The sequence below is a fragment of the Arvicola amphibius genome, chromosome 2 (assembly GCF_903992535.2).
Source record: "Arvicola amphibius chromosome 2, mArvAmp1.2, whole genome shotgun sequence".
In the NCBI taxonomy this organism is placed as follows: Eukaryota; Metazoa; Chordata; class Mammalia; order Rodentia; family Cricetidae; genus Arvicola; species Arvicola amphibius.
In genome coordinates, this window is record NC_052048.2 from 145,995,242 (window position 1) to 146,016,814 (window position 21,573).

Genomic DNA, 21,573 nt, shown 5'->3' on the forward strand with positions numbered 1-21,573 from the left:
GTGTCCTGCAGAATGTCTTGCAGACTCTTTCATGAAGCAGAAACCCTGAAGGATCATCTCACCTTTAGGCAAGTTCAGCAGTCATTTCTCTGTGGGCCCTGCATGTCCAGTTCATACAGCATAACATCAAGCAGTCGAGGCAAGAACAGTTTCTTGCCCAAATGGTTAGCAAACTCCATAAGAAGCCTCTTCAGTGCCAATCTTCCTCTTGAAGTTGATTGGTGCTACCAGGAACAGATGAGTCTCAATTTCATGAAAAATCCTCAGTTTTAAAAACATTTTAAATATCATATTTTGTAGGTCTTTGAAAGGTTTGAAGATTATCTATCTAACTGAAATATATCTCTCTGCATCTAAAAAAAACCTAGTGGGTTAATGTAAATTATAAGAGTTAATAAGAAGTCCGAACCAATAGGCCAACCAGTTTATAATTAATGTAAAGCCTCTATGTGTTTCTTTGGGACTGAACGGCTGCGGGACTGGGTGGGACAGAAACCTCTGCCAACAGCTGTGTACTGATTTTCTGAGAGCCTAACTAGTTTCTGTCATGCTATAGTGTTTATCCTGGAACAGGTTGGTAGCTGGAGGGGTGGCATTTGCTATGGGTTGTTAGTACCTGTGGCTGCTGCAAGAAGTCCCCATGAGCTTGGGGGTGTGTAACCTCAGCAATTTTTCTCACATAGGCTGGAGGCAGGATGTCTACAATGCTGGTAGGTAGCTGCCTGCAAACTCACAGGAGTAGCCCTTTGCCTCCCCCAGCATTGGGTGCCTACTAGCATTGCTTGGCTTCTGGCCGCATCTCTCCAGCCTTCAAGGCCAGGGTCTCCAGGTACCTCATCTCTTCCCTCACATCACCTTCTCTGCTGCCTGTGTCAGTGCCATGTCGGCCCACGTCAGGTGCATTTAAGAACCTCGGAGTCCTGACCCCACATCTTGACAGCCCTAACGTAAGCACATCTGCAAATGCCTTGCTTTGATGTATAAGGTGATATTCGGTACTCACTGAGCTCCTGAGATGCAGTCCTAGAGATTAGGATGCGGAGCTCTTGAGAGTGGGGGGTGGAGATTCCACTCATGGAGAATCTACTCTTGGAAGTAAATCATAACTTGACAATGACAGCATCAGCTCTTAGTTTGTCTTGATGGTTTGGAATAAAGTTGTTGTCTATATTGAGGGGGATGCCAGCTTCCTTTGTGTTGCTATAATAAAATATACTCACCAAGAACAACTTGGGGGAACAAAATGTCTGTTTGGCTTATACTTGCTAGTCTCAGTCACACTGAGTGACACCAAGACAGGAACCTGCATGCAGGAACCACAGACAACATTGCTGACAAGCTCATCCTCCATGTCATGATTAACTAGTTTTCTTATATAGTACAGGACTATCTGCCTAGGGATGGTGCTGCCCACAGTAGCCTGGGCCCTCTTCTGTACATTAACAATCAAGACAATCCCCAAGGACATACCCATAGATCAGCATGATCTGGGCAGTTTCTCAATTCAGGTTTTTCGTCTCAGAAGACTCTAGGCTGTATCAAGTTGACACTTAAGGCTAATCAGAAAGGAGTGTATTAGAGTCCTTTAACCATAACACTGGGGCGACATGGAGAGTCCTGTGCCGTGACAGTGTGCTCTTTAGGCATGGTGTTCAGGAACTTACCCTTCCTCAGGACCTCATGGGGTCCCCTGGCTGAAGGCCATGCTCCTGTTAAGGTGCTAGATACTCGGGGAGTCCTGTGTGCATCAGTGAAGGGACATCACTCATCAGGGCACATCCTATGTGTGCTCACCCCTCCAGTTCAGTCTGGACAGTCTTGGGGTGGCCCCAGCTCATGGCCTCATAAAAGCCACCCTGGTTGTCAGCGATGGTATTAGTGAGACATTAACCCTCAGTGCCTTCAACATGATAGTCTTTTAGACTCATGGACAAACCCCAGCATGTCTCTGGCAGTGATGAGGGGGCCCTGACCCCCGCACAGAGGCCTCTGTCTTCCTAGAGCTCTTCTCAGCTTTCTCCAAGGCTGTTGGTTTATTACCCAACACAGCTGAGATCACGGTTATGATGCACAGCCCAGCACACGATTCTTCAGAAGCCACAGGAACAGGGTGAGGGCACCAGAAGGGAGATGAGACAGGGCTTTGTCCAGTTCCAAGTTCTGGGTTCAGACCCAGTTTCTCTCTATTATGCTTCCATCATCCCACCTACAATGGAACCTTGAGTCCAGCAGACATGGAGCCAGCTGCACTGGATGGAGCAGGCAGAGCCACTCTCAGTGGCTCAGTCCTGGGCGGGATTGTCTATCAAGCTGCCTGCAAACACCAGGAGGTGGAGTGCCTGAGCTGCCCTGTGGCTTGTCTGCCAAGCAGCAATCAGATCAGAGATGCCTTAGACTGGGAGGCTGCCTTGCTGCCCAGCTGCCCTAACCCTATCCCCACTGCTGAGGGTGGATCCTTGAGAGAAAGCCCCAGCATGTGAGACTCACCTTGGGCCATTTTCCAGGGAGCATGGACAAAGCCACCTCCTCAAGAGGTTTATTTCACCAGCCCGACTTAACATCCCAGTCTGCCTTCCTGGCTCCTCTCATGCTCTCCATGGTCGCTTTTTTTCTTATACTCATTTCCCAGTCTTGTTTCTCTTTCCTCTAAGGGACATACAGAAGGCAGAATCTCTAGTTTGCTCACTATCTCCAGGGCAGGTCTTGGAACTTGGAGGCACCCAATGCACCTCCTCATGAACGAATGAAGTCTCCTGGGCCAGCATGAACAGGGTGCTCATGGTGGACATCACTCAGGGCTGAACTGAAAGTTGAACACTATGCAGAGGTATATATGCCCTGAAGCATTATCACCAGAATACCCCATAACCATTCCAAAATTCGCATAGAATCTCAAGGGAGCCCAAGTAGCCAAAATGATCATGAAAGAGAAGAAACAAAGACGAAGAACTTACACATCATTATTTTAAAGCATACAAGCAAGGTGCAGTCAGTGATCAGGGTAGTGGAAGGGGCAAAACCAGACAAAACGAAAATAACAAAGGGCCCAGAAACAGACCCTGGCACATGTGGTCAAAGTGTATGTGACAAAGGCTCCATGACCATTGAAGGGGGACAAGAAGGTTCAACAAATGGTCCCAGGAAAATGGAATGGCCATAGGAGAAAGAGTGAATGTGTCCCCCAGCCTTACATCATCAGCTAAAATTATTGAGACAGACATGATTCCAAACTAAAAAACTCTTAGAAGAGCATGCAGAGCTTGACTTTGGGCTTGGCAGTTATTTCTGGGGCATGACACCAGAGCATAGACAAGAAGAACAGGACTTAATGAATGGATTGCGTCAAACGGAGATGCAAGCAGGACACCAAAGTGCAGAATCAACAGGATGGAAAGGTATGTGTGTTAGGTGTCTCGTTGCCATGGCCAGATGCCTGACAGAGACGCCTGGGGAAGGAAGGATTCGCCCTGACTCACAGACTACGGCAGTTCAGTCCACCGTGGTTGGAAGGCATGACTGTGGAAACAGGGTCCAGCAGCACACACTCAGCCATAGTCGGGGAGCAGAGAGAGACAGGTGACGGTGCTCAACTCACTTCCTCCATCCACATTTTAAAGTCCAGTCCAGGACCACAGTCCATGGGATGGTGCCATCCATATTCAGGGTGCATTCCTCCTCAGTGAAGCCTCTCTGGAAACACCTGGTAGATCCATTCAGTGGTGTGTCTCCTAGGGCATTCCAAGCTCATTTGTTTGGCAAAGAAGATTAACCACTGAAGGGCAACCTGGAATGGGAAAGAGAAAGCAAAAACCTAACATCTGACAAGGAATTACTATCCTGGGTATATATTTAAAAATACACAAACAAACTGCTCACAATTCAGCTAAAAGATTGAATAACAAAATAGAACAATGAGCCAAAGACTTGAATTAGCACACCTCCAAAGATGACATATAGATGGTCAGCAAGCACAAAGACAGAAACTCAGCTGCAAACACAAACCCCAGTCAGATACTGTCTCACACCACTGGGAGAGCACTGTCAAAAAAAAGAAAGGAAACAGATGTGCTGATAGGGCATGAGGAAGCCAGGGTCCTGTGTACTCGTGGTGGGCTGTAAAATGCTGTGTCTGCCATAGAGCGTGTGTTGTGAACAGGACATTGTTGAGGACAAGGACAGCGAAGCCCACAGCTCATGTGAACACAGGCTTTCTTTCCTTGTGGGCTGTTCCTGCAGCCTGTCACCTGGGCTCTGATGCAGTGCCCTCCTTGTTGTTACCTTCCTAACCTGGTCCAGATGTTTCTTCAGACCCTGAAGTCTTGCAGGTACTGAGCTCCCTGCACAGAGTCTTGTGGATATTTTAAAATAGTATTTCTCTGTGTGTGGTGTAAGTGTATGGAGGCTAGGTGAACATGCATGAGTGCATGTGTGTGGAGGCTCAGTGTGAACATTGTGTGCATGTGGCAGCTAGGTGTGAACATGTATGTGTGCACCTATAGAGGTTAGGTGTAAAGATGTGTGAGTTCATTGTGGAGGCTAGGTGTAAACATTGCGTGCATGTGGTGGCTAGGTATGAACGTGTGTGTACACATATAAAGGTTAGGTGTGAACATGCGTAGATGCATGTGTGTGGAAACTAGGTGTGAACATGTGTGAGTGCATGTGTGTGTGGAAACTAGGTGTGAACATGTGTGTGTAAATGTGTGGAGGCTCCAGGGTGTTCCTCTTTTGCTCTCCCCCATATTTTTTTGAGACAGAACCTCTCACTGAGCCCAGAGCTCAGATTGGCTAGGCTGTCTGGCTAACGATGGAGATCCTTCTGTCTCAGCATCCCAGAGTCACCTGCAGCTTTATAAAAAGGTGACAGGGAAATGTGTCATAGTGGCCCATGGTAAAGAAGAAGTAAGGAGCAGCCCTGGTTCCTGAGGAACATGGCCCTGCTTGTGGCAGCAGCTTCCTTCCACCTCTCCCTGTCTCCTGTGAGCTAAGAACAACACATGCCCTCACTCCTTGGGCTTTCTCTGTGGAGCCATCTGCCTGTTCGTAAGGAATGAGAGAATAACGCAGGATCTGGTGAGAACGAGTGGCACAGGGCAAGGAGCCTGTACTGCCACAGTAGTAAAGTGTATCCCTGCTCTTAGGGAAGCTGCTCTCAGCACACCCTGTTCTCCTAAGTCAAAAACGGGACTTCCAAAAACTTCTATCATTGCCATGGATCAATTATTTTGATTGTGTGTGTGCCTGTGTGTGCGTGCACATGTGTGTAAACTAAAAACCCAGAAGACTACACACTGTATTAGTAATGCTATTTGCTCCTGGAAAGTGGGATGAGATAATTCCTTTCAGCTTATCTATTTTGGTGTTGTTGACATTTTCAGAAAGCAATGATATTTCTATTGTAGCTTAAAAAACGGTAAAAACAATGCTCAATATTTGAACAGTTTAGGCAGGTGACTAGGGAGATGGATGGCAGTGGTGGTCAAATGCACTGCTTCTCTGTTTTAAGAAGGATTGCTGCTTTCACTTCTTGGCCAACCCAAGTTGTGCCTGTGCTTCGACTGATGACCCGGAAAGGAAAAGTGGGATCCTGAAATGGGAGCTGTGGAATTCCACCGGTGGCTCCCCAGTGGAGGATCAAGGCGCACAGCAAACAGAGCAGAGTGAGTGGGATGGTACTGATGGTTGTAGTGATGCTGGTGAAGATGGAAATGATGGTGGTGGTGATGATGATGGTGATGGTGGCATGATGAGGGCAGTGATGGTGATGATGGTGGTGGTGATGGTGTGATGAGGATGGTGACGGTGGTGGTGATGGTGAAGATGGTAATGATGGTGATGATGGTGATGATGATGATGATGATGAAGGTGTGATGGTGGATGAATGTGATGACTGTGGTGATGGTAATGATGATGATGATGATGACAATCATGGCGACGGTAATGATGGTGGTGAAGTAGTAATAATGATGATGGTGATAGCGGTATGGAATGGCGGATGAACATGATGACCCTGGTGGTAATGATGGTGGTGACACTCGCTAATATTTACTAAGCTCATACTCTTATCATGCAATCACAGCCTCATGAGGCGTGTCCTGTTATCATCCTCATTTTGCAGATAATTGGAGTGGGATGCTGAGGACTCATAGCTGGAGTTCACATGACCATGGGTGGAACCCCAGCCTCAGTTCTGGTCTTAGGAAGGATATCTCTGACTCCCCTTGCCTGGTATCCCTCAGAGAATCCATCTGGAGTTTTCAGAAGCCCTGGGGTCGCAGCTTCATCTGTAGAGAGGGAAGAAAGCATTCAGGAAGAGCTAACAGCATATGACATGCGAACACCTTCATAAGAGGAAGCTGAATTTCTGAGCCTGTGTCCAGAGGCTGCCCAGACCACGAGCATCAGAGATGTTCTCAGTGCCAGGCTGGCAGAGGGAAGAGTCTGGCCTTCAGATAGTTGCCAAGCTTGTCATCAGGAGGGTAGGAAGGGTGAGCAAGGGACTCTTGGGACCACAGCATTAGAAGTGAATCATTCCTGGGGCTGTCCCATACCACTGCTAGAACCCCCTGGGTGGGGTGGAGTCCAGAGCATTTCTGGTTGGGCCCCGCCCACTGTGGTCTGCTGGCTGTAATACCAGTTAAACAACCTGCTCCTCTCCCTCCACCCTCCTCTTCCTCCCTTACTCCTTCCATCCGTGTTGAAGCCCCTCCAGACAAATGCCCTGTGCACTCCTGGCTGCCTTCACTGTCCTCTAGCCTAGCAGGCATTATCACTGCACTTCTGTTTGAGGGTTGAACAGCCTTGGCGCCTCCCATTCACACACCCACCATCTGGTGAAGGTCACCGTCAGTCTACCTTGCTCTTGGAAACTTCGCACAGCACCAGCTGGCTCTCCAGAGACCAGAAGTTGAAGGCCCAGGTGTGAGCAGGCCTGACTACCATGCCAAGTGAGGAAGGGTGTGTTCTATGCCTCTCCAGCTCAGACAGGCTCTGTCCTCCTCTAGTTCTGAGTGCATGGCTCAGCCTGTCCTAACAGGTGTTCTAACATTGGGTCTGAGGTGGTTTAAATGAGAATGGCCCCCATAGTTCTAGAGAAAAAGGCACTATTAGGAGGTAGGGCCTGGTTGGAGGAAGTGGGTCACTGGAGGTGGGCTTTGAGGTTTCAGAAGCCAAGCCAGGCCCAGTCTCTCTCCCTGCTGTCTGTCAATCCAGATGTAGAACTCTCTGCTCATCCTCCAGCACCATGGCTGCCTGCATGCCACCGTGCTTCCCGCCATGATGAAAATGGACTAAACCTCTGAACCTGTAAGCCAGCCTCAATGAAATGGTTTCCTTTATAAGAGTTGCTGTGGTCATGTTGTCTCTTTGCGACCATAAAAACCTCAAGACAGGTCTCCATATTACCTCCTCTCGGTGTCCATTTGCCCCAGTTTCCCTCTTTATAAAGACATCAGTCATTTGGGATTAGAGCCCATGAGTCCAGCTTCTCCAGAGGAACAAAACTCATAGAATGGATGTGAGTCATAAAAGGACTTTATTGGAAACAAGTTAGAGCTTTTGGGGGTTGGGACTTGAGCCTCTTTTTCAGGTGTGGGGTACAATTTAACCCATGGTGCAAGGTGGGGCACAATGAAATCTGCTGAGAGACTTGGTGCAGACTCCTGCCCTTAGATGCAAAGTGGAGGCCAGTCATCCTAGAATGGGGATGCTTTCCGGGACATGGCTACCTTCCTCCTTTAGAGACAAGCCAGGGTTTGGGGATTTCTGATGTTTCTAACTGGCAGCCAAGAACTGAGACTAGCGGCTAGCCTGAAGACCACCTCCTCCTCCTCCTCATACCCCACATCTGAGCATTTGAACTCAGCTTCTCCCTTCCTCTCCCCTTTCTGCATTCACAGCTTTTCTTTAAATACCTGTGCTGGGAAGGACCAGGGTCCCTGAACCATTACAGCCATGGGAGTCTCACATTTTCAGATGTGCACACTGGGTCTCTGTGAGCCTGATGGGCTTTTCTCAGCTCCTGTCCAGGAAGGAACCAATTCTGTAGACTTCCAGACACACCACATCTGGCACATGGCCTTCATTAATATTTTCCTATCTTTTTATTTATTTCAAAACAGGATCTCTCTGTGTAGCTCTGACTGTTCTGGAACTTGCTCTGTAGACCAGGCTGGCCTCAAACACAGAGATCTGCCTGCCTCTGCCTCCCGAATGCTGGGACTAAAGGTGCACCTGACTCATTTTCCTAAGTATCTTAAGTGGCTGAATGAATAACAACAGCCGGTGTTTCTTTCTTTCTTTCTTCCTTTCCCTCCCTCCCTTCCTTCCTTCCTTCCTTCCTTCCTTCCTTCCTTCCTTCCTTCCTTCCTTCCTTCCTTTCTTTAGATTTATTTATTATGTATACAACATTCTGCCTCCATGTATGCCCATGTGCCAGAAGAGGGCGCAAGATCTCATTACAGATGGTTGTGAGCCACCATGTGGTTGCTGGGAATTGAACTCACAACCTCTGGAAGAGCAGCCAGTGCTCTTAACTACTGAGCCATCTCTCCAGCCCCAGCTGGTGTTTCTTAAGGTGTCTGAGGACAGATCTACCCGGAGTGTGGGTGGCACCATCCCTGTGGGCTGGGATGCCAGCCAGGGCTGGAAAGAGGAAAGGGGAGGGCTAGCTATGGACCTACATTCCCTGTTCTCTGCTTTCGTTTCTGAGTTGTGATGGCTCTCCAGGCACCGAGCTTCCTAAGAGGCCTCCCCGGAGGTGCTTTCTAACTTGGCGCGGCTGTGCTCTCCTTAGAGAACCCGTGCTGCACACTCTTCAGATGACTCCCACAGCCTGTTCCCGGAGGGCAGGACAACAAGGTAACCAGCAGTCTCCTGTGAGAGTACTGGTCCAGCGTAGACTTGCATGTGCCTCCTGCTGGGCACAGACCAGTGAGGGAGAGACTCATCTACTGTAGCAAGGCTGAGTGAGAGCTCTGTATTACTTGGAAATCAGGGACAAGGGGACACCCACTGTTCTGCAGGCCCACGGGGATAGAGAAAGTCAGAACAAGTTTGATGCCGTTGGGAGATAACACGGCATTACAGGGCTTCTCTCAAAGATAGAAATCAGAGGCTAGACATACTTCTGAGAGGGTGGCAGGCAAGTAGTTCTAAGGACAGCCACTGTGTTAGCACCAAATACTGTCCAGGGAGCCCCCACTCCCCAGTCCCATAATTCCAGGTCTAAAAGCAACTGGCAAACACTTGACCATGAAGTACCCAAAACAAAGTCATTTCCCTCCTGGGTAAGATAACTCTTGCTGTTGGTCACTAGCATGGAAATTCTAGGGCTACTCCTAGGGGGGCAGGAAGCAACCCTGCCCCTGGCAGCTGTATGCATTCACCCTGGAGGACCCTCTACATCCTTCTCAGCTTTCCTGCGCTAAGGCTGACACAAACAACCCTGACTCCACAAATCAGAGAGACTGGAAGAGGACAGCGGACTGCCTTGGCTTGACAGGAGCTTGGGGCATATACTGCATGCTGACATGGTGAATGCATTCTTTTGCTTAGTTCTTCCAACCAGCCTGTGTCAGGATAAGTACGTGTCAGCTCTCTTGACATGGGGCTGCTGGGGACATCAGTCAGACCATCACAGCTCTCTTGACATGGGGCTGCTGGGGACATCAGTCAGACCGTCACAGCTCTCTTGACATGGGGCTGCTGGGGACATCAGTCAGACCGTCACAGCTCTCTTGACATGGGGCTGCTGGGGACATCAGTCAGACCGTCACAGCTCTCTTGACATGGGGCTGCTGGGGACATCAGTCAGACCGTCACAGCTCTCTTGACATGGGGCTGCTGGGGACATCAGTCAGACCGTCACAGCTCTCTTGACATGGGGCTGCTGGGGACATCAGTCAGACCGTCACAGCTCTCTTGACATGGGGCTGCTGGGGACATCAGTCAGACCGTCACAGCTCTCTTGACATGGGGCTGCTGGGGACATCAGTCAGACCGTCACAGCTCTCTTGACATGGGGCTGCTGGGGACATCAGTCAGACCGTCACAGCTCTCTTGACATGGGGCTGCTGGGGACATCAGTCAGACCGTCACAGCTCTCTTGACATGGGGCTGCTGGGGACATCAGTCAGACCGTCACAGCTCTCTTGACATGGGGCTGCTGGGGACATCAGTCAGACCGTCACTGCTGTGGAACAGTGCTGAGGCGAGTGTGATGCTGAGGAGAGCAAGAAAATGGCGCTCAGGTAGGTTTCCCGTTGCTGTGAGAGAATACCTGACAACAGCAACTTGGGGAAGGAAGGGCTTCCCCGACTCAGGTGCAGCCTTCACTGTCTGGGAAGGACAGCGGGAAGGACAGTGATGGAAGGGAGGAACAGCCTTCACGGTGGGGGAAGGCACAGCGATGGAAGAGGCTGTGAGCTCATCTCCTCACAGAGGACAAAGAATGCTGGCACTCAGCTGGCTTCCTGTTTCTCCCTTTTATTCAGTCTGAGTCCCTAGCCTATCGATGGGGCAACCAGATCGAAGATGAATCTTCCTCAGTTAAGCCTTTCTGGAATAGGTGGTTCTTCTCAAAGACTGGGGACCTGACCTCACCCAGAGACTGCCAAATACTTCAATAAATGCTAAAATTCAGGTATGCCTTAGAAGTATCTAAGGGGAAATCCTGAGTATTCTTTGGGTATCGGACTCAGATCTATTTCTGGACCCTTGTCTGTCAATATAAGCTCTGCAGTCTGTTGCCTGCTGGAGACTCCCCCAACCCCAAGAGTAAGCAAGAAGTCAGATGGGTTGGGAGCAGTCAACTTCCTGCAGCATGTGTAGAGTTGAGTCTCTGTTGCAATCTTGTGGTGACCCTATGGCTGCTATCTATTGTGTGGTTCATTATCACAAAGAGAACCGGATGCTGCAGGGAGAAAGCAGCTGTAGCTACAGGTTGTCCAACTCTAGGAGGGTGGGAAGAAAGCAGGCAGGAGATGTGGGTCAGCCTTTTTGCACTTTACCAACACACTGGCCATTTAAATCAGCCAGGCAAATCCCCATGAGGACCCAGGGGATTTGAAGAACTTGGTAAATGAAATCACTGAAGTCAATAATGAGCCCCCATGGACTCAGTCCTCTCAAATGGCTTGAGAGAAGTTGGTGGAAGTATTTTGTGAATCTCCTAGCTTGCCTTTCATGAATGAAACGGTAGTTCATGCAACGACCAGTAAAATTCGGGGAGTTTTAGCCCCCAAAACACATTTAGAGTGAACTTCCCTGTCGTAGCCAACATACACTGGTTCTTTCGCATAAAGGCAGGGTGTCCAGCTAGAGAAGTGTACAGCACCATTTTGACCACTGTGTCTGCTCAGTGTCAACCTTGTCTCGGATGTAGTGGGAATCTATGGGTGTGTGTCTGTGTTACCATGTGCTGAGCCACCTTCAGTAAAGCATCAAGGTCACCAGTGCTGAAAGCTGCGAACTGGAGACAATCAAGGCTGTGGTAAGCATGGTGGGACTACCCTGGAAGTAATGTGCATTCTTTCAGCACAGGGAGGACAAAAGATGGCTTTTTGCATACAGTCAATCATTCCACCCTAAACCCTGTCACCAATAGCTTGCGAGAGCAGGTGATGGCCTTGTGATGACCCAGCTTCATTCTACCTACAAGTAGGGGTGGGGCAGTGGCAGGTTCCTTTTGGCTCCATTTAGCTCCTACTACATAGGAAACACCTTCAAAGGGCACTTCCCAAAGACTGTGTCAAAACTCCATCAAACTGAAAAACCCTTTCCTCGTGAATCCTAACACCCTACACCAAGGTGCCATTCTCCTCCTCAGAAAGAAAAACTCAGAAATGCAACAGCTGGTTTTGAACCTTTAATAAAAGTAAAAAAAAAAAAAATGCAAAAGAACACAATGCTGCAAACTGAGCACGGACGCAAACCTCGCTGGGTGTTTGGATCGGGGACAGCGGGTGTGGTTGGACTAATTACCAGTTTTATAAATTCGACCACTTTGGTTCAGTGTACCTGCTATAAACTACTGGCAAAAACATCCTTCGGATTCACATTTTTTGGCTACATTATTTCTAATAGATTTATTTCCAGTTGAAGAGAAAAAAATCATATACAATCAAGTACATCACCAAGTTCACTCGCTTTCCTTCAAGTAGCTTCTGGTTTTCCTAAGACACTGAAGTATTTGCTGAGGAACGCCTTCGAAGAACCATTTGTTTTTATTTCCAGGAAATTTTAAGGATTGCTCCAAAGTCCAGAACAACTCATTTACTCTTAACCAAAGTAGTTTCAGAAAACCAGTTTACTCCCTACACTTTCCTCAAAACAAACTAAGCAAAACCCCAATGAGCATCAGCATGTGAAGGAACCCAAACCCGGAAGTCCACACAGGCACCAAGTGTCTGTCCTGCCTGGGGACCAACTTCTGCGTCATCGAGTCAGTTCCACAGAATTTAAAACAAACCAAAAACACTTACATTGTAGAATACAAAAAAAAGGTAAATTTGTAAGTAAAAATGACTAAACTCACAAAACTGGAGTATGTCTGAGGACTGGGGCGCAGTGGAGGGTGTGACTGAGGGAGCATCACGCTGACACGAGTATTGCTGAGCTCGCCTCCACGCACCTCTGAAATGACCCGAGAACCCTTCTCTGGAACAGCTCACGCGGTAAAAAAAAAAAAAAAAAAAAAAAAAAAAAACAAAAAAAAAAACCAAAAAAAAAAATAAATATTTAAGAGAATACAAGGCTCAGATTGGTTTTCATACACATTGCACTTGAAGTCGAAGACCCAATACTTGCAAATTAGGTCCCACATGGTCTATGCCATTCAACGCATACAGGACACCGCGTGTTTAATGCAGTGACGTGCGCACTCAACCTTTTACAAGGCAATCACAGATTGCAAGGTCCATAGGGCTGTGGAAAAGTCCTCTCCACTTTGGAGTGACAGAAACAATTTCGGCTCGTTACGACTGAAACAGCGCAGACAGCTACTCACTCTTAGATGTCCCAACTGCGGACAAAACTCCATTTAAATTGAGGAGAAAAGTCCAGCATCACAGTGCAGAATCATGACTTTGTGCTGCCCTTGGCTCTCAGCAAGATTGTCTACAAACCCCTGGCAGTGAAAAGCATAGTCCCACACTGTTGAGACCCACATGTGAGCGCCTGCCTGAGCATGACCTGGAGATGTGGCTGCACTGGGACCTCCTGGGAGCATGATCTTCCTCCAACTCACTGCTGCTCTTCTCTCCGCTCCCTTTTACACAACCCTATTTTAACTCTGGATAAATACTCTTACTACACATACTTCATGTCTGTTAAGCACCATCAGCCTCCCTCCTTTGGGCACTGACACAAAACTGCAGATTGGTAGTTCATTTTGATTCAAGGCTTTGAAATATGGCAACTTGCTTTGAATGATGAATGAAATCTAATACTCAGGAAACTGGCCCCCCACCCCACTCTCACATACAGCCTGGGATGGAATGTTCCAGTGCAGACAGCCGTGAGGGTGGGTGAGCAAGGTAAGACTTAGGTGAGTGGTCTTGCCTCCATTTGCTAGTCTAGACCATGTGAACACGTCTTCAGGAGTCATCTGTCATCATCAGTCCAGTCTAAATGGACATTGAGGAAAAAGAGTCTTCATCACACCCAGGACCAGTGTCTCCGCATCCTGCTTCCACTCTGAACCATGCCCTGAAGCTCAGTCACTATGAGGCTTTTCCGGAACACCCTATGTGGAAAAGAAGAAGAAAAGTCAGTGGTGGAATGTTTAAATGGTTGGGCTTATACAATCTCCTTGTCTGGGGATGAGGCAGCTCAGGTTGAGTGCCACGACCGCCTTTCAGGCTGCTAAGGCTGCAGACTTAGCTCTTCACCTATGAAGTTCCGACAATCCAAACCTCAGAGAGTGGTGCTGCTCACCCTTTCTATAAAGTCCGTTATGCAGAATCAGACAATGACAAGTGAGTGACTAAGCCACCAGCCACAGGAAACACTATCAAAGCACTGCCACCCATGCCAAGGTAGGACAGGTGCACCTCAGAGCTGACTCGGTGCCATTAGGGCCCTACTTTAAATCAGATTTAATGTGTAAAAGGTAGGTGGCTTCTGCTGGAGCCTTGATCAGACCCAAGGCCTCTGCTACACCTGCCCTGGCAGCAGCTCAAGCCTGGGAATCATTGTCATTGCCAGGCCTGCAGGACTGACTATGTGTAGGACGGTGTCTCATTGGACAGAGCAAACACAAGCTGCCAATGCAGGAGAGATAAACCTCAATTCACACATCATCCTCTGGAAGCCCAGAGACCTCCTGCTCTGCTCCGTGTTCCCACATTCAGCAGCCATACGTAATAAGATCCTGGGAACGATGAGTGATAGGCAGAAATGGGGGTCCGAGGGAAGCCACCCCAGAGTATGGCATGCCTTCTGCCGGGCGGTGGCAGCACATGCCTTTAATCTCAGCACTCAGGAGGCAGAGAAAGGCGGATCTCTGTGAGTTCGAGGCCAGCCTGGTCTACAAGGCGCATTCCAGGACAGCCAGGATTGTCACACAGAGAAACCCTCTCTTGAAAAACCTAAATAAATAAATGAATAAGGCTGTAAGCAAACTTGCTTTATTTTTGCTGTTATTTTCTTTCTCCATTTTTGAGTGTAGCTTAGGCTGGTCTGGAACTCACGTTTCTGCCTCTCAATGGCTGGGATTAAAAGTGTGCACCACACCTGGTCCAGGTCAGATTCTTAATAAACAGTTGAAAGTTAAACCACCAAATTATACTATTTGCTGATTCTACAAACAAAAGACAATTTTAGAATGTACAGTCCTCAGGAGACTAAGCCTGTATTAATGTGAAAGACGAAAGACTCAGGAAGCTACCAATGGGCTGAGACTCCCTGGCACTTGGCTTCTCACTAAGGCTAGCTACGCAGTGCATCCTAAATGGAAGACTGCACCTGGGACCCTGGTTTGTTTACATCAGTTTTTACATCCATTTGCTATGTTAAAGGGCCATATAGTATATTAGTGAGTAGCATGGCTCAAATTGCACATACTTGTGCAAACATCAAGTCCCATATTTAAAACACATTGATTATAGCTTCTACTTCATAGCTTGAGGGCTCCACTAAGTAACAACAGACATGGCCAGTAGTCAGTGACTCAACTGTGTCAGGAGACAGCAGGAAAGACAAACTGAATCCAACAGCAGGGAGGCAAGCTCCACAGTTAGGGTGTCTGTGGGAGAGGGGACAAGAAGCTGGCATACACTTAACTGCTGCTTGCAATCTGAAACTTGACTTTCTAGGGAAAGTCTTTATAAAAGCAAACAGCAACGACTGCAAATTCTATAAATGATGACAAGAATTTTCTCTAAACACACAGGCTGATGATGATAAGCTTGCTGTATTTTCAGACACCCAGGACAAAGGGCACATAGGAAAAACAACAAAAGCTCCACAAGGAAGAAACTGCTCTAAGGCTATAAGCTGAGTTTCTGAGCATGGCTCTCCTTGTGAGTGCCCAGGGTTTCATGTTCAAGGGAACTACAGGCAAAAACAAAGAGGACTGATGAATAGCAGGAGGGTGCAGAGGTTCCTAGAAGGACAGTTCCTCTAGTGTCAGTCATTTCTAGGTGTCTAGACTGCGGCATACTTCAAAGTGTCTGCTCCTTCCCAGGCATGCTGATTCCCGAAGAGGATGGGAGAGCCTTGGCCTCTACACACATTACCCCCTCAGAGGTCACAACTCCAAACACCTTTCAGATTGACACTAGTCAACCTGCTTGAGGTCAGCTCAGCTCAAAAGCCCAAGGATTCTCTGCCAGACTGAGGACAAATCTCAAAACACGAGACACTAGGAAGCCTTTCTTCCTCTGATAACTACCTGGGCACACTGCAGGAGCGAGCAGGAGAGAAGTGTCGTCATGTTTTCATGTGATATGGATCTCGGTATTTTGGGGCCTCAGCCTCCTGGTATTGGGGATATAGGTGTGTCCTACCATGCCTGGCTTCTGACAAGGTTGCTAACGCTGAGGACAGCTTTCTACCTTTCCATCACGGACAAGAGACAGTTTGTTTCTGACTGGCTGTGATCTGGAGAGGATTAGAGGGACAGAAGAGAAAGACACCTCTAGTCCAAGCCCTTAGAAAGGACTGGAATTTTTGTGAGATATCCAAGTGGCCTTCAACTTCAGCTTCTCATGAGCGGGTGTCAGGTGGCGGTTTAAAAATAGCACGAAACACTGAGATAAGCACTCAGAAAGCCCCAGAGCTCAACCCTGTGTGCAACGGCTCTCTCTAGTCACCCTCCCGTAAAGTTCACTACACTTAAGCCCATGTGTTAAAGTCCTCTTGAACTAAAATGTCCACATTATCTTTAAAATGAAAGTGGCAACTGCTGTCTGGTGAGGAGACCTGCTACAAGATTCTACACTCAGCTGTCCAGCTGCCTCAGAAGTGACCCTGGATGTAATGAGGTGGCACTGTTTTCTCTCCCAAGGAGGATAGTACCCCAAAGACGGCCCCTTTACACAGTGGTCAAGCCATGCTCTAGAGCCTCTCTGGATGATTCTTTCCCAGTGTCTGGGTCCAGGTACCTTTTGATAGGGAGTGCATGCTGGTTTGTCTACAGACAAGGAACTCCAGCATCGCCTGTACCCACTGATTTTGCCAACAGATGCTAGAGAACAGCTGACTGTGGCTGCTTAGGGGTGTGCACTTAGAGAAACCACAGGCCGCAGCTGCAGGGCACAGGGCCATCCTGAAGCTCTGGCTGCTTTCCAGCATGAACAAGCACAAAAAAGTCTGGACATCATAACTTAAGGAAGACCCAGCTAGGTATCATTTTCTATTTACCATAGACTATCCTCATCAACTGTTGCTAAGGAATCTGAATGAGACAAACATCAACACCAAATATACCTGCCACGCTAACAAGCCTCGAGTGTCCAGAGAACACTGAGCACTGTACTCACCATAGCTAACTGCCGTCCTATGTTTCCCACTGTGACGCCACCTGAGAAAAATATACACGGGAGCCAGGAGCGAATATAGAGGAAATCTGGGGATGTGTACCTGGGGAGAAAACAAAACAGTCTTAGCTACCCAGGCAGCCTGGGGTCCAGGACTCCCGTGATGTGGGTGCAGGAGATATTTGTGAGCTACAGTTAACATCAAATGCCAGTGTCTGGAAGATATGTTTTACAGCCACCAGACCTTCTTCTCACCAAGTTATGAATAGTGGGTTTTTTGTTTTTTCTGAGACAGGGTTTCTCTGTGTAATCGTTTTGGCTGTCCTGGAACTCACTTTGTAGACCAGGCAAGCCTCAAACTCACAGAGATCCACCTGCCTCTGCTGGGATTACCAAGTGATGGGATTAAAGGCATGTGCTACCACCACCTGGCTTGGATAGTGAGTTTTTAATATGTGCCAAGAAAAATCATTTTGAGATTTTCAAGTTATTTTGCATAAAAAGCCAAATAACATACAAAACGTTTACACTTAACAGGTAGGTGTTATTACCAAAGCAAAGCAACATTTTAACACACTTACTGGTAGACACCATTATACACAAGAAGCTGAGTGATCAGCGTAGCTAGGAAGGCGATGGTGATCCCGAGCCCAAGGCCACTTCGGGAGCGGTCAAACGTCCACCACAGGCCCAAAGACAGGGCTGCTAATGTCAAGGACAGCTGGACATTATTGGCAAAATCCAATTTCTAGAGATCCAAAAGTTAAGGAAAAGTTTCCTAATTAATCAGAAGAAAACACTAAACCCCAGAATAACTCATAGGCCACATTGTACAGTAACATGCTGCTGGTAATGATGGCATATAAACAAGGCTGAACCCCTACCTCCAGGATGGCATAAACAAACCTAAGACACCCACCCCCAGGGAATACCACATCCAGAGCACTGGCTTTTCATAGTCAAGTTCTGAGAGCCACAAGCAATGAAGCTCTGCTAAGATGTCGTCTCTACTGCCTCACCCCTTCTTTTCAGTGAGTGGACACAAGCAGGCACCACCCCATGTTGTCTCTGGACCAGCTCAGGTTGAAGGGCAGGGGCAAGTCAGTCAGTTTATTCAGCGCCTGCCAATCAGCACTATCAGAGTTAGGAAAGAGCCCCTGACGTCAGTGTACAACGTAGTATCTTTTACTCCAAGTTACTCTAAAAATGTAGTATTTGAAGCATTTACCATCAAATCAATCATTTTCACAGAGAATGTATAATGCACAAAAACACAGCACACTGCATGGAGAGAGTGTGTCAGCTTTGGGCACTAGAAGCCCAGGGTCTACCTGAGCAGCCCTGGACTTGTATAACAGAGACCAGGAGCAAGGCTCTCACTAATTCTCTATTGCAGAAACAAGCATGTCAGTGGGGCAAAAGCTAAGAAGGAGGATGGATCAAATCCACCGAGAGCCACAGTGACTAAGGGCAGAGTACATCCACTTCTGGTGTTAGCCCCAGTGTCCTACGATGAGTAAAAGGCCCTAGAAACTGAAGTTCAGAATTCCTCTAAAGTACAAGGATGAGGGAATGAACATCAACACCCGGTCACAGTAACTGAGGATACGGCACTGGCGTGGTTTATGCCAACGAACACCGCTATACAGCGCATGACGCTGGCCCACTCTCTCTTGAACTTGTGAGGTTCTCCAAGGTGACTGTCAATACAGGGGTACAGTAGGCCGACAACAGCTATGTGAAGAAAAACAAAAAAAACAAAAACAGGATTAGAATACACTGGCTAAAATTAGCGCTTGTGTGGTCATTATTAATAGGATCCAAACCACTTCTTTTCCTAGACCATTTGTCACCTGCAGCACAAAGTACTTACTATTTTGAAAATACCCTGTAAGAAAAGGCTGTGGCATGGCCACTTCACACCACTTTCTCTTGCCTATGCCTGGCCCCAGTAGGACAAGTGGCATACTATGGGGAGGGCAGGGCCCTAGGAAGGGAGAGCTCTGCTGCCAGTCCCAGGCTGCCCTAGGATGGCTGGGCCTCCTCCTGTTTGTTTCCTCATGTGTGAAATGAGGGTTATGTAAGTGAAGTGGAGGGCAAAGAAGGAAGAAGTTTTGTGGTTCTGAGTTAGGGATTGTCACAAACACAGACTCAGACTCCTAAACACTAGGACAGCGGCAAGCTGGATATTCCAGAAGAGACCAAGAGAGTAAAAAACAGGAAAGGGGTGTCTGCAGTACAAGTGGGAGAGCCCCCAAGGGACACAAGGTACGTGTGAGTTGCAGCTAAGTTCAAGATCTCAGCTGCAGTCATTCGGCCTTGACAGCAGTGAGAAAGATGCAAGTTCAGCCACGTATTCAGAGAGGAGAAAAACCATCTCAAGTATTGCTCAAAACTTCCATTACAAATTTTATGCTCCACATGTACCAAGAATGGAATTTCAAATCTACATCCTATGCCCCAAAGAACTTTTAAGTGCTGGGGTAACAGTTCAGTGACAAATGATTTGCCTAACATGTATGAGGCCACCCCCAGTCCCAAATAAACAAGACGTTCAACCATTACAGCCATAAACCTAGAGTGCTTTGAAAACAAAGATGCCAACTTTGTCCCAATGGCTACATCAACCTTCCTGGCACGAGCACGCAGCTGTCACAAGGCTGACCCCATAATGCTGCAGGTGAGCCTCAGAGCAACCTTGGGAATCAAGTACCCTGCACATTACATCCAACCCATGACTCAGCTACAGCCCAGCAGCGAAGCCCAGCACATAAAGCTTAGGCATGCAGTCCATAAAAGCTGGCTTCAAAGCAGACAGGAGCTGCTCCTGCTGTCCTGCGGTCACAGGCACGCAGGTGTGTCTCTCCAGTACGGAGGAAAGGTGTACCAGAGTTTATACTGCCCACCCACACAGGCCAAAGACAAGCAAGGCGGGACAGAGACACCTGACAGATGTCTTTGGAATAAATGCTGTGCATTGACGGATATGCAGGGAACTGTTGGGCTGTGACCAGTCAACTTTTTTGTTTTTTGTAAAACCAGCAAAATGATGGGGGGGGGGGTCGACTCTCTCACTGCCACAAGTTTCGTTGGGCCTGAGAGGTGACACCATAGGTGTGCTTAGGCCCAAAGGTTCCTCCTTTATTACTGTCCCAAGTCTACTGGAGTTCCAGAGGGCTTGGCTGCTAGCCACAAGGCACTCACTATCAGCAGAAGGAAGTATGGAGAAGTCTGTCCCCTGGCAACAGTCTCTTGAGCGCACGTGATGGTTTGTTTTCAGTTATTCAGCGGGGTAGCACGTTTGCTCAGGCAGCCAATGGCTGCATGGTGCTGCCCTCACCAGTTCTCCAGGCGGCCAATCCTGGCTTCTGACTCCGCGAGACAGCTGCGACTCCTCCACTTAAACTGCCAATTATCTCCTGACCTCATCTCCATCACTAGTCCCTCCAACTTCCGCCTGTCTCTCGCCCGCGTCTGGGGCTCCCAACCCTCTCGTCTCCCTTTTCTTGTACTCAGGGTGACAACAGCTGACGTGTCGTCGTCCCCCCACCCCTCGACTCCAAGAACAGGAAAGGGCACTCACCGGCTGCCGTGCCACAGCACGGGGGCACCCACCAGGCAGAGGAGAAGATGGTGGCGATCACCTCGTCGGGGAAGAGCGTGACATTCCGCTGGATCTGCAGCAGGTTGAGCACCAGGGCCAGGACCACACCGAACGAGAAAAGCACGAGGCTCCGCTGCACCAGGTCGTGGTGCCAGCTGCCAGGCCGCGCGCTGCATCCTGCCGTTCCCGCTCGCTGGACCCGGGGCGAGGGCTCTGTGGCTCCGGGGCCCTGCGGACAGCGAGCTGCCGCAATCATGCCTCGCGGGAGGCTGTACGGCCTCGCAGCGCCGGAGCTTGGGCAGCTCCAGACGTGGTCGTGCAACCTGGGCATCGGCGGCCAGGCGCACCGTGGGAGGAGCACGCCACGACACCACGCGTAGCGCGCCCGGACGGCCCAGGAGCGGCCGCGGCCCCGCGCGGGTTCCGCTTATAAGGCGGGCCGCCGGTGGTGTCACGTGACTGCACTCAGCCTATCGACCACCCGCGCGCCCCGCTGGGGGGCGTGTCTTCCAGCGGCTCCGCCCTGCCCGCGCGCCTGTCCGCTCGGGGTCTGGTGAGGCGGCGCGAGCCAATAAGAGGAGGGCGGCCCATATGACGTGCGCACACGCCACCGGGGGATGGGGCTGGTGCCCGGCACGCGCGCTTCGAGCGAGTGCGCGCTGCACGGGTCGGCACCTGGGCGGACAGGACGCGGGTCATATGGTCCCGCGCTGCCCTGCCCTGCCCTTCCCTGCCCTGCAGTGCGCTGCCCGACCTCGTTTGCTGAAAGAATGCGGACACCCGCGGGTCCTCGCCTTCCCCAGGGTCCGTGCGCAAACCCCTCTTCGTGCTCTGAAGACGCTGGATCCTTAGGGCCGAGCACCTCGTTGGCCAGGTGACAGTTGGTCTGTAGGTTCACAACCCAGTCCGGAGCGCCCCTAGCCAAGACCCCACCCACTAAAGCCACAGGGCTTGTGACCAGGCCTGAAAGGGCACCGTGTGACCTTAGGT

At 49.2% G+C, this 21,573-nt stretch overlaps 1 protein-coding gene across 2 annotated transcripts; it reads right to left on the reverse strand.

The window, feature by feature from the left end:
* Window positions 1–11,853: 11,853 nt before the first annotated feature.
* Window positions 11,854–21,007, reverse strand: Insig1 (insulin induced gene 1). Of its 2 annotated transcripts, XM_038319448.2 has the most exons (5): window positions 20,563–21,002; window positions 18,589–18,713; window positions 17,561–17,727; window positions 16,983–17,082; window positions 11,854–13,744 (listed from the first exon to the last, which is right to left on the reverse strand). In XM_038319448.2, the coding sequence occupies exons 1-5, from the start codon at window positions 20,912–20,914 to the stop codon at window positions 13,715–13,717; spliced, it is 774 nt and encodes a 257-aa protein (XP_038175376.1). In that variant the 5' UTR covers window positions 20,915–21,002; the 3' UTR covers window positions 11,854–13,714. The 2 variants fall into 2 exon arrangements, with proteins under 2 accessions (XP_038175376.1, XP_038175378.1); XM_038319450.1 differs by lacking the exons at window positions 11,854–13,744; window positions 17,561–17,727; window positions 18,589–18,713 and having other exon boundaries at window positions 17,000–17,082; window positions 20,563–21,007.
* Window positions 21,008–21,573: the final 566 nt, after the last annotated feature.

Coding starts and splice junctions, on each gene's coding strand:
- Insig1 (XM_038319448.2), bottom strand. CDS start 20,914: ATGCCCAGGTTGCACGACCACGTCTGGAGCTGCCCAAGCTCCGGCGCT. Junction 18,714..20,562: donor GTGCTGTGGCACGGCAGCCG/GTGAGTGCCCTT, acceptor TTCTTCACATAG/CTGTTGTCGGCCTACTGTAC. Junction 17,083..17,560: donor GTGTATAATGGTGTCTACCA/GTAAGTGTGTTA, acceptor TTTTCTCCCCAG/GTACACATCCCCAGATTTCC.